This window comes from Gobius niger (genome assembly GCF_951799975.1).
Source record: "Gobius niger genome assembly, chromosome: 17".
Lineage (NCBI taxonomy): Eukaryota > Metazoa > Chordata > Actinopteri > Gobiiformes > Gobiidae > Gobius > Gobius niger.
The window spans coordinates 28,758,789-28,775,808 of record NC_136868.1 but is presented as its reverse complement, the minus strand read 5'-3'; the positions used below and the strand labels follow the sequence as shown (position 1 = coordinate 28,775,808).

At 40.7% G+C, this 17,020-nt stretch overlaps 2 protein-coding genes across 2 annotated transcripts in view; one reads left to right on the top strand and one right to left on the bottom strand.

Annotated features, from left to right (window-relative positions):
* The window catches only part of LOC306977348 (E3 ubiquitin-protein ligase RNF14-like), a 324,872-nt gene that overhangs the window by 110,720 nt on the left and 197,132 nt on the right, over window positions 1–17,020 (bottom strand). The gene's annotated exons all lie outside the window — the stretch shown is intronic.
* Window positions 3,419–15,424, top strand: tm4sf18 (transmembrane 4 L six family member 18). The gene is made up of 4 exons (XM_079574736.1): window positions 3,419–3,650; window positions 10,827–10,895; window positions 12,492–12,634; window positions 14,439–15,424. Exons 1-4 carry the CDS (start codon window positions 3,471–3,473, stop codon window positions 14,635–14,637), a joined length of 591 nt encoding a protein of 196 aa, XP_079430862.1. The 5' UTR covers window positions 3,419–3,470; the 3' UTR covers window positions 14,638–15,424.

The window sequence follows — 17,020 nt, the reverse complement described above, 5'->3', positions numbered from 1 at the left end:
TCCTTGAATGTATTTTCAAACACCCTCTTAATTTTGAACATTTTTTTAAATATAATTTTTTCATGCTCCGCTGCTGAAATCTGTATGTACAAATATGACAAAAAGTGTTTAAAAAAATATCTCAGAAACATCATTCTGTGGTGCAATTTCTGCCGTATGTCTGATTATTCCTGCAGTCAAATGTGCCTCCAGTAAGTTGAAGTTTGAAAAGGAAATGCCATTCTGAGCAATTGGGAAACCGTCTTAAATCAGCCTGAAACGGCAGTGTTTTGTGTGTTGATCCCCTTAAGTCCTGGTACAGAGGCCTCCGTTTCCATAAAAGCAGCTGTGTTCGCCTGCTTTTACATAATTGTGGCTAATCTGCCGCGCCGCAAGCGTCTCGTTAGCCCGGGTGGTTAGCGCGTGTCGCTAACGGTCCAGATTACGTTGTACTTTATCTGGATGTGCGGCATTCCCGGGAGGTTTTCAAACGTGACTTATTTGTTTTCTTTTATGCATTTGGATTAGGGCTGCACAATAAACTGCAGCAGGGAGCTTTTTGTTACAATATAACATCTTAAAGGGACTATACGGAGTTTAAAAATGTTAAAACTAAGTGTTTTCATCCCCCTACATGTGTAGAATGAGCTCAGACCTGTTCACCACAGCTGCCTCTAAAATCCTGCACTGTCACAAAAGGTGTTAATACAAGCGATCGCGATGTCGTCACATCCGTTGGCTGTGGTAGGCATTTTCATATTTGATAAACATTTTATTAAAATCCTATAATCAGAAAAAAACAATGTCCATAAACAGTGCATTGCTTCTCTTGCACTGTAACAGATCTATCATTTTATAAAACCGAGTTAGAGACCTGTATGCATCAGCTGTTGCCTACCATTCGGTTTATTTCGATTTGGTCATTTACAAATGATTCAAAACATTCAAAACATACAAGTCAAGCCAAGAACAAAATAAATGACCAGGCGCAGGCAGAAGCTAAAGCTTATTGTGCCTGCCCTTCACTTTTAAATCATGAATGCAGCACGTTAATGGTAATAACTATCCGTTCGCTGAATTAACACAGGTGGACCATTGTCTGCTCCAGAAGCATATTTAATAAATTTTCATTCTGTATCGAATATTTATCCATTATTATTCTCTTATTAGTCTCTCTCTTATTCTCTATTTTTGAACTGAAAAAGAGACGTAGCTTGTTTTAACTCATTGCAGCAGCTATTCCATAATTTACCTCCTTTGCTTGATAAACAGTGTTTTCTTGATGTAGAATGTACATGCGGTTGATTAAATATATATGTTCCTCTGAGATTATAGTTACTTTCTCGCTGGGTAAACAATATTTGCAAGCATTTAGGGATTTTATTTTGTTTAACTTGGTAAATGAACTTTGCCGTGTACAAATCGACTAAGTCATAGAACTTCAGGAGTTTTGATTGGATAAACAGTGAATGACTTGGTGAATTGTAAGGTGCATAATTAATTAATCTGATGATCTTCTTTTGTAATAGGAAAATTGGATTGGTTCCAGTTTTATAAGTATTTCCCCAAATCTCTATGCCATACGTTAGGTATGGTGTGACAAGAGAACCATAAAGAAATGTAATGCTTTTTTGTTCAAAATATATTGCAATTTATACAAAATTGCAATAGTTTTGGATACTTTCTTTTGCGTGTTTAAAATATGTGGTTTCCATGTCATTTTACAGTCAATAATCACTCAGAAATTTTATATGATATACTCTTTCTATTTCATTTTCATTAATATTGATCTTCATCTCATCATTTATCTCCTTATTGCTAAATACCATAAATTTTGTTTTATCTAAGTTAAGTGTCAATTTATTCACGTCAAACCCATTTTTTAGTTTATATAATTCTCTTTCAACCACCAACACAAGCTCCTTAAGATTTGGGCCAGAGCAATATATCGTTGTGTTGTCCGCGAAGAGAATAAAATTAAGAACATCCGATACTTTACAAACATCATTTATATATAACAGAAATAGCTTGGGGCCCAAAACCGAACCTTGCGGAACCCCACAATAATTCTCTGTAAGCGGGACACAACTCCACTTAAGTTAACGTATTGGAAACGATCCGTTAAGTAATTTTCTAACCACGAAAGTGCATTTCCCCTGAATCCATATTTTTCCAGTTTATGTAATAATATTTTGTGATCGATGGAATCAAAAGCTTTCTGTAAATCTAAAAATACTCCAATTGTATGTAATTTTTCATCTAATGATGGTGATATATTTTCTACCATTTTAAGAGATGAGATGAAACTAACAGCTGCCATTGTTGTCGACCTATGAGCTCTGAAACCAAACTGGTCATCATTCATTATATTGTTAACTTCAACATAACTATCTAATCTTTTAACAAATAATTTCTCCAATATTTTTGAAAATTGTGACAACAAGGAAATAGGTCGATAGTTACAAAACAAATGTTTGTCACCACCTTTGTACAATGGGAGAACTTTTTTTATTTCCATTCACCAAAACATCCGAAATTGCGGAAGTAAACAATTACAGCGATCGCTCGTATTCGGGTCCGAAGTGCCGTCATGCACGAGCTCAATATAGAAGCTGTAGTTATGCATAAGACCTGAGGTGGCAGTAGTGAGCATAAAATGACTAACTTGCATCTAGCCCCTTTAAACACCGAGTACATTTCCTGAAAACACAGCAAAAAAAGTGACAAAACAAGGCGAAAACACGACAAAAAATCAATGAAAAAGCACAAAAAACCCCGACAAAAAATATGACAAAAAAGTGACACAAAAATGAGTAAAAAAAGTAACAAAAGAAAACAAAAGCACTAAAAAAATGTATCAAAAACATGGCAACAACGCAACAATAAAGTTAGGATCAGGCATTACACAGGTGGTCTCCAGTCGAGAAGCTTTTAGATTTGGCTAGAGCCGAAATGGGGAAAATGCATGGATTTGTGGAATTGTAACTGTTGGTAATGACATTTCCTCCCATAATATTATAAGTCAGTCCACAGTCTTTCCTTTCTCTCATAAAACCTCGCTTAGATTCATACAGCAGACCTCGCTGGCGTTACTTCAAATGCAGACTTTTACACTCTGAAAAGTTTCAAAGTCGCAGACTGCAAGTTGGGGTAAGTCCTTTCTGAATCCTTCTTTTTGATAAACCTCATCTCTAATGTGTCAAGTAAAAATGCACTTTGATTATGGTGCTTCTTGTTGTAGGAGGCAGCTGCGGATAAGACGCTGTGGGAACACACTCCATCTTAAGGGATTTTTCAGACCCTCGCACCCATTGGTCCGCTCTTTTCCTGTGAGTTTCCTGTCTCTAAAGAGGCGGAGGGGAGGAGGGGGTAGGGGGGATGGGGATGGTGGTGGGGGGCTTTGGTTAACGCTCTCTCCTCTCACATAGTTGCTCACTTGTCGGTTCCCTCTCCCCCAGCTCGGGCGGTGGACTTGTTTAGCCCGTGAGAAGATGTGCTGTTCGGTCGGGTTCGCGCGCTCCCTGGGCCTGGCTCTCGTGCCCCTGGCCGTGTGCTCCATCGTGGCCAACCTGCTGCTGCTCTTCCCTATGGGGGAGATCTCCTACCTCCAGCAGGACCGGCTGGCGCACTACATCTGGTACTTCGGAGGGCTGGGCGGCGGGGGAGCGCTGGTGAGTGGCCGGCTTTTCTCTTGGTAACAGAAGTAAATATTAGTATTTACTAAAAATTGTATTGTGAGTTATAAGGCATGTTATGTGTCAAATAAAAAACGCTTATATTTTGATGGATTAAACCATGCGTAGAACCAGGCTTTAAATTATGTGTTTATTTTCTTGACAGTCTATTCTATTTTATTTTACTGTAGATATTTGTAAGTGCAGACAAAACATTTTATGTTGCCTTTTTTAGGTTAAAGGTGCATTATGCAACTTTTTCTGGGGAAAAAAAAAAGTTGATATTTGTGTGTATTTGACCTTAGTGACCCTGCGGCTGTATGAGTGGTCAGCATGGTGCCTTTACTTTCAATCACAGTGGTCTCTACAAAGCTCCAGGATCAATTGTTTTGTAGGTTTTCTGGTGAGAGGGTCCGTCAGCAGTGAAAACCTTCTAAACAATTGATCCTGGTGACCAGTGGGATGGAAAGTAAAGGCGTCATGCTGACCACTCATACAGCCGCTGGGTCACTGCAAGGTCAAATACATACAAATATCATCTTTTTTTTTTCCCCATAAAAAGTTGCATAATGCACCTTTAAAGGCTCAGGAATTAGATGTCATCCAACTCTTCTGCAAACACCTTAAAAACTTGGTTAATTACAAGACTGAAAAAGAGCTTCAGTCTTAGAGTGCCTATAGATCCCATGGATGGACAGGCTCTAGATAGACCCAGGGCTGTGCCTCTGCAGATAGGGCCCAAGACCGTGGAAGAACGCCCAGTCCTTGTTGGAGCTTCAGTTCCTGTTGGATAGGGGTTCCTCTGCTGATAGGGCTGAAGACTTTGAATTCACAAGTTCCCATTTAAATCTATATAGTAAAGTTTATTCAGGGAAATGCTCTATTTCTTTACTTAAAAATGAGGCTTGACTTGCGCTGTCCTTTATTAAACTGAGGTAGACTTTTATTGTCAAAATGCAGAGGTTTGAAGCTGTTTTTCTTTTTTGTTAATACCTGTAAATATCGATCCTTTCCACGTGAAACAAAAACTGACTGTCAACAAAAATGAGCTAAGTACGTATTCAAAGATTGGTGATCTTAAGCTAGCATATTTTGGTCATGCGCTCACTTTTGCTATCCAATACAATGCCACTCCAATAAGAAAAGGAGGAAATGATGTCTTTCAATAGGAAGTCAAGCTCTTCCTAAAGGGTGACACGGTGGAAGACTCTTTTTTTCTATATGAAACGGGGCTGCTCAATATATTGTGAAAGGTATTGTATTGCGTTATTAGGTGATGCAATATCCGTTACGAAATATCACAAAACCTCAAAAGTCTTCCCTCAGACTGAAATAGAATTTTTTTTCACAAACTCAAACACAGGTCAGTTTCCTCTTAATCTTTCTGATTTTGGTTCATTTGATTAAGATTTGTGTTTGAATTGAAAGGAACAGGCCACGCTGAAAGTAAAATAGCTTCATAATAGTATTGCGGTATTGTACACTGTTCATTATGACCAACACTGCCATTTAATAACCTAATAAACATCAGGATGTATTCTCAGAATCCTGACGCTTTTCGGAAACTCGAGGACACTTGCCAAATTTGTGCTTGTGTCAAATATCGATTGGCCACAGAAAAGGCTTAAGCTGCTCAGCTAAGAGGGATTTTATGTTCATTGCAAAGTGTTTCCTGTCAACTCGATCATTCATTTCAGCACAGAAAGGCATTGTTAATGAAATATGAATCTCACCCGCAGTATCCTACCTTTTTAACATAGAGGAGAATGGGTTCAGTTGAGCCAGAGCGTGTCGTAAAGACTGTAGTTGACTATGTATGTGACTCTGTGCTCCTAATGCTGACGAATCGGTTATTTCTGCATAATGTGAGAATGAAACAAGTATTTATTTGTTCCCACATGGCTTTAGTCATACCACAAATGTTTGAAAATGGCAGCCAATTCGGGCCAGCGCTAACTACACATCTGAAATGAATTGTACATATTTTCAGTTTAAAGTGAATGACTTGAGTGTATACGATTGGCAAAATGTTGTTTTTGTAAGTGGAAATTAACATTTTTATGTGTGACAATGCCTTGACAGGTTGAAGCTGGATGTACTGAGTCACCGGGTCAAATGACACACATCCATGACACACAAATGACACAAATGCTCACTTCCGGAGTCCCTTGTTCCCACATTTAGCGCTGCATTGTAGTTTGGTCACAGAGAAACATAGAACTTCCTTGTAGAAGTTGTAGAAGATGTTTGTTGTTGGTGAACAATGGAGATCTGTGTGCATAATCTGTGGGCTCCACGCTGCACTGCTAAAGGCCTTAAGTCCTGGGACAGCGAGTTGTCGGCTAATGAGTCCAACGCAGTGTGCTTTTTAAGGAGTCCTGCGTTTTCTAGGTTTTCTTCAGAAGCGGTGAAAAAGGATTCTTCTTTATGGATGCAAGGGTAGGTATAATGATTGTTTAGTGGAGCTGAAGAACTTTTCACTTTCTGATACTAGCAGAACGAGGACAGTGAGTCCCAAAGTGGGGGTTGGGGTCCCACAGTCGGGTGAGGCACTGACCTGGGAGTCCCAAGATGATTTCAGGATATAAAAAGAAAAATAAGGAAGGTTTCAGACCCATAGTTAGTGATGTCAATTTTAACCGGTTTTACAGTCACGCGGTTGTTTTAGCCATAGACTGTAAAAATAATGGACGTCTTATGCTCACTCCTCCCCGTTTACCATAATGACCACGGTCGTGGAGGAATTCATGGGGGATTTACAGACTCCCCCTCCCCAGCTCTGACGAAGCATGTTCCTAAAAAGGACATACGGGCGGGATTTTCACTGTAGACTCGGCCCTTGCGTGACGTGTAGCTCGCGCTGCTCCAATGCTAACAGTCCGAGCCTCATTAAGTACGAGATTTCAAAAATTCATATTACGAAAACCAGCCTGGTTTCATATATTGTGATTAACCCAGCGTTATCTCAGGAGGAATATCTAGCCTAGTCTAGTGTTGAAAACATTGAAACCAGGCGTTAAAGTTGATTTTAAGGTGTCTAAACTCCAATGGGGGCCTAGTGGCGATATGGAGATACTACAGCAATAGCGCCCCCCAGGGTTGTGGTCATAAAGCAGAGCAGCCAGCGCCCATTGGTTTTAGCCCACAGTCAGCTGAACTAAGAATTTTAGGACCCATTGCAAACGGTGCGATCCGGTAAAGTCTGAAGAAACAGCGTCCAGTGTTAAGTCCACCTCAAAACGCCAGGTTCAATCATCAGCAATCTTATCCATGACAATCGCATTACGTTGCCAAAGGAAGAGTCCCAAAAGAACCATGCGCTGCTGCGTTTGTTATGTCGCAATAATAACAAAATGGAGACTGTGCTTTAAAGGTTTTGAAAAATTCTTGGTATTTTCTTCCTTAATTTTGATAATAGTATTTCTCGACACAATAATCGTGACTCAAAAATTTAGAATCATGACATCCCTGCCCATAATCATATTTTAAAGATAACGTATACTTCGACGTTGACCCCCCCCCATTACAACAGTCTAGTCAGAGCGCCATGTCTGTAGAGACATTATTTAAACAAATGATGTTTATTTGTTTGAAATAAATACTTGTTCATTATTTCTATGTTTTAATGCAATTAGGGGACCGTTTTGGACAGGAAAAAAGGTTGGGAACAACTGTACTACAAGATCATAAACCTGCCTCATTTGAAGGATTATTAATACATTGTACAGAAATACTTTGTCACAGAGTCGAGAGGGTAATAATTACATAGTCATTTTGGGTGAGTTTTTTTTTCTTTTCCAAACAGTAAACACTTTTGCAGCAAAAGAGCAGAGCTTTTCTGAAATACTTGGACCCATCCCAATGTTGTAATTTTTGGATTAATCTGCTCCGCTTGCACAAATGAGCTTTACTGATAACACGCGTAGCTAAGGAATACTTTGTAGTCTCTCCATAGAAAAAAACAAGATGTAGATCTTTCACACTTTTTCTCCAGATCTTGAGCCAGGTCCATGGTCAGGAATACCCAGCTGGAGGAAAGGCCTATTGTGCATTTTTGAGGTTCTTGGGAAAACGGGATTGAATTTAGGACCTTCTCGCAGTGAGCCAATCACACTAACCACTGTGTTACTGTAAGAAGAATGATTCTAGCAGCTCAAAGAGCTCGACAAATGTCTCAAAACTCTTCTACCCGGGCGCCAATATCATCATCTGTGTTATCATCTGTTTTTCATATTTGTGCGAAGTTGAGCGTATGATTTAGTGTCATGGTTCAAAGCCGTGTCCTCGGAGAGATCTATCTTTAGCCTCTTTCCTTCCTCGTCCCCTCTCCCCCTTTCCTCCTCCCTACACCCCGTCCTGTGTTTTTATTAGCGCAGATGTCGCGGGGCGTACGGGATGTGAAGAGGTCTTTCTGACCCACTGCCCTTGACTTTGCGTCTGTTGTTGAGACATTATTAGTTGGCAGGTAGGCTATTCAAAGTTGTGATGCTCAACTTTGAATTCTTGTTTACTCTGGTAGTTTTTTTTTCTTCTGCTAAAGTGCCTCGATCTGTCCTCCATATTTTAAAAAGCCCGTATTCCATCACTGGACCCCAGGACACACAGTGTGTGTTCATCACGACGCCATCGATTTGCTAGCATGATGTTCTGAAAAGCCCAGTCTTTCACGCTTTACTTTCTTTTCTTACATAGACTTTTTTTCCCTGCAAAATATTAATGCTGAGGTTCCCAAAAGAATGTGTTTAAGTCTCAATAGAGATCCCACCCACTCGCGGTCACATGTCTGGGTCTGAACGTAAAATATCCTATTTGTTTTTAGCATAAAATTTTAGAAAAATTCACATGTAAAGCATTTAACCTCTTCACCGAGCGGATTTTCTCCAGTTCGATTTACCCAAATCTAAAAGTTTACAGCCTATTGGCCAGTGTGATGTCTCATTTGAAAGTGAAGACCGACAAAACGTATTTTTTTTAATGTTTTTTCGCTGCATTTTTGTCATTTTTTAGTCACTTTTTCATCACTCTTTAATCATGTTCTTGTGGCTCTTTTGCAGCATTTTGTCTTATTTTGTCGTGTTTTTGTTGTGTTTTCCTCTTTTTCAATCCCTTTTTTGTCGTGTTTTCATTGCACTATTTTGTTGCTTTTTCATCAAAACGTGCCATGATGAAAAAGCTACTTTTTTTGCTATTAGATTTGGGTAAAGCCAAACTGGAGAAAATGTGTTCCGTTCGGGTGAGGATAAAGAATTTAAAAGCACAACGTCGGCTAATCAGCTCTGTGCTAGCTACCGACCATGGACATTTTACAAAAAAGAAAACACACGATACTTGAAAATACAGAAAATTCAACGTTGTGTGTTTTATGTTCATGAGTTATCACAGAGCTGATTATCCGGTGTTGAGCTTTTAAACTAACATTTGAATTTTCCGAAAAATCTCTGCTAATAATGCAGAAACTCAAATGAATATGAGTTAGCATTTAGCACATGACGTTGTTATACACTAATCCTTATCTACAGTAAAATCTCAAAAGATCTGTACATTTATTATTGATTTCTGGCTAGAATGTGGTCGATGTGTTGACAGCAGCTAATTTGATCTCCGATGACTAAATGCTAACGGCTATAGAAAAAGGGTAACAAACGACTAGCCGGCTTGCTAACTGTCTGCTTCTTTTTTATTTCTATGATCCAGACAGCCCCATGGACTCCTCCACGCTCAAATTGCCTTCTTTACAAAACATTTATTTTTGATAGCTGCAACTGTTGTTTCGAGCTTTTAAAAAGTTTCACTTCACTTTTTAATTTGTTTGTTATACATACACTGAAAAACATTATATGCTAAAGCTAATGTGTAGAAGAGCATAATATACAGGTCCTTTATATCTATCATTTTCTTCTGTAGCGTGTTTGAACCTCACTTGAAGCTGGAGATGAACTGCTGACCGAGGGCCGCTAGAGCTTTCCCTGTCGTGTTGGTAGAGCCTCTTAGTCAGTTGTTGCTTCATTTCTCCAATATAATGCTCTTTGCTCTCCTCTTCTTTGCTGTGAATCTGGTAAACAAAGAGCCGCCTTAACCAATGGGCTAGCAGGGGCTGGAGCCCAGGGGCCTACCGTATTCAAGGGCCTATCACGGGGGTCGGCAACCCTGTCCTCTTCTGCGCCTCTTCAGCCTCCGTGTAGTGGCTCTTTTGTCCGTCTGGAGCAGAAACGAGTATATCTACAAGGAAAACCGCTTTTGATGAGTAATTCCTCAGAGCCGTGTCACTCCTTCATTAACGACGCCTCTTATTGATGCCACTTTGCGCCGCAGCCTCTTTATACTATAAACCTGCAGGCGCGGAGTAGCTGCAGATACACGCCTGCAGATACACGCCTGCAGATAGCACCACTCGCACCATCCCAAACGTCTGCGCTGTTTAAGGATCCGCGCGACACGTTGTAAAGAGCCCGTCTGAATAAAACTAACTAAAACCTTCGACCCTCGTTCATAAGAATAGAGTGTCTACCACTGAAATAGCTTTAAATCCCGTTAATTTAATAACCATTCTACATTAACTTTATAAAAATGCTTTGAGGAAGTTTGTGTCAAAATAGGTCATTTCTTTTCATATTATAATTGCCTATTTTTTTAATGAATTGATAAACGAAACGATAAAGAACCGTATCAATAAGAGAAACTAACAACGGTATTAACATTGATAAAAAAAAATATCGGGAGGGGGGTGGCCTACAATTCTGTTTAAGCCCCGGGGTCTATGGGTACATTAAGGTGGGCCTGGGTAAACCACATTCTGTTTGTGGCTGGGAGTTCGGTCTGTAACCTGTTGTTGTTCAGTCCTTGTAAGTGGGTCGTCTCTATATAACACATGGTCTTTAAATGCTATATAAAAAACAGGAAGAGCTCAGTAATGTGTGGGACACTGACCTCAAGAACATCTCCTCCCCTGTGCTGTGTTTGGATGAGATTTACATTTCCTGTCGAGCGCAGCTGTATCAGAGCAATGTAAACTATGTGTGGATTTTTATTTATTTTTTTGGTTTATGCGTTAATTTACACATCTAATCAAAACTCCACATCCCAGGTGTGGCTGGAGGTAATACAGGCTGAGAATATGACTTAAGTTCTCTGATTGTCTGTTTGTTTCGTAATTGTCGTGTTGCTGTGTTGCAGATGCTGGTGCCCGCCGTGGTCTTCATCACTTTGGGGAAATGTGGCTGCTGCTGGAACGAGAGCCTCATGGTGAGAAGCAAACTGTGGATTTATCAGCACCAAATGTTCTCTGAGTGAATGCCAAAAAAACAACAGCTTTTTGCTTCTTTATTGCTTCCTTTCTTTTGTACTGTAGTCTACTATAGTCTTTGCAACGCCCTGGCTAAAGTCCAGTCTACGGCGAAATCCTGAATCTAGAGGTTCATCCCAACTCCGGCCAACCACTCAGTGCATGGCAACATCATCGTAGTTCTGGCTCACTCCTGTAACTGTTTCCTGTCCCTTTTTTTCCTCCTGTGGAAAGACAGTAGTGCCTCGCCAGAAAATACATTTAAATGCTGTGGCAGAAAGTACTTACAACCTGTTAAAAAACATATGTACGTAGGCTCCAATGTAAATCTTTCACTAGTGATAAGACTTTTGATTAAGTCTTGTCACTAGTGTTTGAAGCTAAAGGATAATGTAAAGATGTAAAACTTCTGCCACAACCTGAACTCATTTGCTTGAAAAACAACCTGATTTGAATGTAATTGAACTTGTAGATCTTTTTAAATTTTCAATTAAAAAGTGGAATACAGGAAGTTTGCTGCAACATTCCAGGCACAAAGCCTATGGGGTTTTCAACATGGGGGTCATGACCCTTTAGAGGGGGCTGCGGTAGTACACGAAGGAGGTCACACATTCCTTTAGTTCATTTATTCAGTGAAGTTTTAAATTTGGCCCTATTCTCATGGGATTAGAATTACCTGGGGACGTCGGTCATGTCAGTCTATTTAACTTTTTTTTTTCTGGAAACGACCGATAATGACACTGAATGAAGACAAGAAGCCTTTTTTTTTCCATTGGTGTTGCAAGCGTCAACTGTCTTCAGGGGCAGGTTTGTTTGTGGATCTCGGATATGCAGAACATCAAAAACAAGTATCGGTATCAGAAAAAATGCAACGTTATCCAGCCCTAGTTAAATGTTTTGGCATCTTTACATATAACTTTCAAACTATGTTCATAATAAAGCAATTTATGAAAAAAAAAAAGCTCCTTACTGATCAATATTCTTCAGCCCAAGCCACACAGTACTCACAAAGTACTTCTCCAGTGCCGAGTAAATCTCTGAGCCTCATTATCCGCTGTAGTTTGGAGCTGAATGATAATCCTCTTTTCTTTTTTAAAAAACAGGCCGCTCTTTGTTTTGGGTCACACTCCCAGAGCTCAGGCCAGAGTCCAGCTGCGGGCGCTGTGTGCCTGCTCTGTCTCAGCCAGTCTCTGACCAATACACTCAAAGTCCTATCGTAACTTATCGCGATAAGGCCTTGAGTATGGCCTGATCTTGGGCCTGGATGGGAGACTGTGTGGGGGAATACTATAGGCTGCCGTTTATTGCTTATATTTTCCCTACTTACCCCAATTTTCCCTTTTTTTGCCACAGTCTCTCCCAATTTCCCTCCATTTTTCACCAATTTGGCATATCTTCCAAACATGTACTTGTTTTCTGGCTCTAGATGACAAATATTTTAGTATAGGTATTGGAAAAGTATTGTTCAGGTATTGTTAAAGTAATGGTAGGGGTTCACGATAAGATGCGGGCCATTAGTCAAGTTAACGCCCTGTTCCCCTCTGTCTTTGTGTCAGATGTGCGGCTCAGCGCTGGCGGCGGTGGTGGGTCTGCTGGGCTCCAGTTACTCCTTTGTCATCTCGGGCTTCGCTCTGATCCAAGGCCCTCAGTGCTTCACCATGTTGGGATGGACGTACCCCTTTGCTGACCAGGGCGGCAGGTGAACAACATGTACACTGTCACAAATACTGATTAGGATTACAAAAGACTTTTGTTTGTTTGCCTTAGCCCCGGGATATGTCTGACCTGCTGGCATCACGCTCCCCATTGCGCATCTTTTGTTGGTCCAAGATTGTGTAACGAACCGCTGGAAAAAGAAATAAAACAGGAGAAATTAACTCAAAGGCACTCGATTGTGAGTTTGCAGGCTAGTTTTTGTTAGCATTACCAATGGCGGCCGGTGGCGTAAGCTCAAGGTGGGGCTATTGCACATGTGTTAGGTATACATGCTTTACTATCAGATACAGTATACTTAACACATTTACTGCTGCTTGTCAGACTTAAAAGAGATATTTAGCCACAAATCAGCAAATACCCACAGAACTTACGTTACAGACAGCTCTCATTCAGACTCGGAGCATCAGACATGCCACCACAAACACAACTAGGCAAGTTTTCACTATAAACTGCAATCAAACTGCTACATAACGTACAAACAGTAGGCTGTTGCCTAACAATGCATTTACCCTAAGCACGATGATATGAGAGCAGAAATGAGTCGTTTATGTCCTGCTAAAAGCACTGCACACCGACAGATGATGTGAAACAGAGTTAACAGTAAACCAATGGACTCACCGCATTAGCTATTAGCATTTCTGTTTAGCCTCATTGAAACTCCACAAACTCCACAGCTGCTTCCACACTTCATCTTCCGTCGCCTACCCCTGTAATCCACCGGTATTTAGCTAATGTTAGAGGATAACATTAAATCGCTATTTATCATACTGGGTCAGGCTGTACAGTCGTACTATCTCTGTCATAGCCTTTATTCACCGGAGACATGAACTCGAGACATTGTGCTAGTCCTACCATTGAAATCTGCCCATACTTCCACAGAAAAGGGATAAATACCCTCTCAGAGCGTCATACTGATACGCAAGAGTCTGAGCACCACAGTCAAGGCTATGACAGAGATAGTACGGCTGTACAGCCTGACCCAGTATGATAAATAGTGATTTAATGTTATCCTCTAACAGCTAGTTTCTCCAGTGTTTTGAGAATCCGCGTGCGAGTGAATGTGACCAATGAGGAGCTTCTGTGTCACTTCAATCCAGTCCCAATGTGTGTGTATGTGCTGCGACCATGCGTGACGGCCATCTACTGGTCACCGACGTGTTTGCGTATGTTTGTATGTGCGTAAGCACATAAATAAACTATAAAAAATGACAAATACAATTTTTTTCTTTTTCAAAAAATGGCAGGAGGGGCTTGACCCGCCTAGCCCATTGATACTAGCCGTCCCTGAGCATTACTGTAACAAACGAAAAGTGCATATAAACTCACCTCTGTGAAGCAGTGTGGCCTCTTTTTTAATTGTAAACCAAAAATAAATCAAGTGTAGGGCCTTTAAAACAAAAAAATGAAACATTTGAAAAGAGACATTGAAAGTTGAAGGCAAGAAAAACATGCTTGTTCCATCTGCAATCTTATTTTAAGAAGTGTACCCAAAATTACCATTCCATTCTCCAAAAGTTATTATTTCAAGCATTTTTAAGTCATTCCACTAAGATGATTATTTTTTGAGTAATTTTGTATTTTTTTAAAACACACTTTGGTCTCTAAAAAGGGATAAAATCCCTCAAACTATTACTTATTGAAAGGCTGTCTTGAAGCAGTGATACTTGATAATGAAAATGGGAAAAAATGGACTTTTGCCCACAGTGTCTCCCCTAACAGCACTGTCTTTAAGAACATTGTAATTCCAAGATTCCTGAACAGCTTTGTCTAACCGTGTGGTTTTCTAGGTATCTGTTGGAGCCGGATACGTGGTCGCGGTGCCAGCAGCCCCTGAACATCGTTGAGTGGAACGTGACTCTGCTGTGTGTTCTTCTGGGCCTGGCCGTGCTGGAGTTCATCATCTGCCTGTGCCAGCTCGGTAACGGCTTGGTGAACGCCGTGTGCCGGCCCTGCTGCTACAAACAGGAGTACAGCCTCAACGCGTAAAACCTGCAGCCGGGATATAGTGTGCCTGTGTATGAATGTGTAAACTTGTGAGGGCTGGGCTGGGCTGGCTGACGGAGCGCTCAATTGAAACTGCGCAACGTGATAAGCAAATACATATCTTTTACAAAATAATCCAACCCTAATAGACGAAGGCTCTTAAGCCGTCATCTGTACTGGGTTTGTTTTTGTGTTGAGGACATTTCACTGCTCATCTCTAGAGTACTCTTTATATGACAGACTGAATGCAGATTTAGTAGGGACAGGTTTATCTCCAGGGTTTCCATGTGGCATTAAAAAGCATGAAAAGTCACTCTATTCCCCAAACAGCTTTTTGCCAAAATCAAGGCCTTAAATGTCATTAAAGAAGAGCATTAAAATAGATTCAAACTGGTGTTAAATCAAAATTTATTGGAAAATGATGACGGTGCTTAACAAGGTTTTAATAGTTGGTGCCCCCTCCCCCCAGAACCTCAGTTTCTCTGCTCCGCCCCTGCAGCCGCAGCGCAGCCGAGAACACTACATGACACTAATGTTTTGTCAGGACATCTGAACTTAAGTTTGCTAATGGATACGTTTGTGTGAAGTCTCCTCGCGGAGCACAGGGATTCCTCTGTGCACTGTATCATCGGTCACATTGGGACACGTTTCTATAACTCTTCTTTACCATCGTACATTGAATATGGGGCGTTTTTTGTCAGCCGTGTGAATAAAACAGCAGCGCAAATACTGTACAATGCTGTTCCATCACAGTGGACTCAGTGTGGTGCCCCTCTGAGACTTAATGCTTAACGCACAGCGCGTTATGAGCGTACAGGGAGCGGCAGCACTGATTTTAGCTCTATTGTGAACTTAACACTTTACTAAATATTACAGGGTGAGCAAATACACATAGACTGTTAATTCTGGCAGGATCCCTCGAGTTAGGGGGTAATAATCAAAGTATGCATGAATGCCTCAAGGGGTACGTGGGGCGAAAAAAGGTTGGGAACCACTGGCCTGAAACATACTCGTTTGCAGTTTTGGCTGAAATTGAGCCATGCCTTGCGAAACTGTGAAACGTCCTCAACATAGACAGAATTATTTGACCCTGCACGCCACTGTTTTATTAGTTGTTTATATAGTAATGCTTTGTTTTTTTGTTTTTTTTAATTGTACAGTAGAATAATGTTCTTTTGAAAGACGCAGATTATTGTGTGTCTGTGTGTCTTTGTGCATTTGTTTTCTGTCAGCTGTCTGTGTTTTTTTGCTGTAAATTGTGCCTTTTGGAGCGTAGACATTTTATATATTGTAGTGACATATTTTTTATAATGTTCATTTGTGAATTAAAAACGGTTTATTCCCATCGATTAATGTCGGTTCTGCTTTCCACTTCCCTCACGCACCCGCTGGTTAGAGTGTCGTAATGCTTTCCCGGACTGTGGCTGCGGAGTTTCCAACGGTATATTGGTTGAGAGTAAACTTGACAGCGGACTCTGGACTTCAACAAACTAATATCACTGAATGTTGACATTTATACACACGATGTTAACTGCTTCATAAGTTAATGGCCAGAAGAAGTTGTCAATTACATAGTGTAGTGTATATTGTGTTAGCACTTTTTTTTTGCAGCTTTATTTTTGTACTAGTTTTAGTCCTCATTTTCGGCGGAAACTTGATGAGCAAATTTGGGAATCTAAATCAAGATACCACCCAAACATTTACATTTTATCATATTTTTATTGGCCATAAGTTAACATGTAAACATTCACAGGACAGGGAGGAATAAGTAGGTACACCCCCTGAATCTCGCTGAACTGCAGCAGCTTTGTAAAGAGGAATGGTCCAAGATTCATCCTGATCGTTGTGAGTGTTTAATCTGCAACTACAGAAAAGCAGTTAGTGCTACAAAAGAAAGGTCGGCCAGCTATTTATACAAGGGTTCACTTGCTTAAATGTCTGATAAACTTGAATTCATTTTTCCATTGATGATGGCACGTTGTCCAGGCCCTGAGGCAACAAAACAGCCCCATCATGAGCCCCCAACCATGACGCTGCTAGGGGCTGCAATATTTCACACAGTGCCTATCACTAAACAGTGACTGGTGCAGCGAGGCGTGGTTGTGTCCATATGGTTGTGTCCCAGTGACGTAAGCTAAAGTTAACTGATCAACAACTGATTAGACCGACGTCTCATTAATCCAAAAATGTCTCATTGAGTAGGGCTTGAAAAATAAAATTAGGTTCAGGCAAGAGTTCACTGATGGTTCGGGCCAATGGTTGTATATGGCTCTCAAAAGTCAACAAATGGCGGATTATGGGCAGAGTAGAGGAAAGACCAGGTGGAGGAGGGGCGGAGGAGGGTCCCAGCACAGATGGTACACGGCCGAGGCGGTGAACGAGGGGG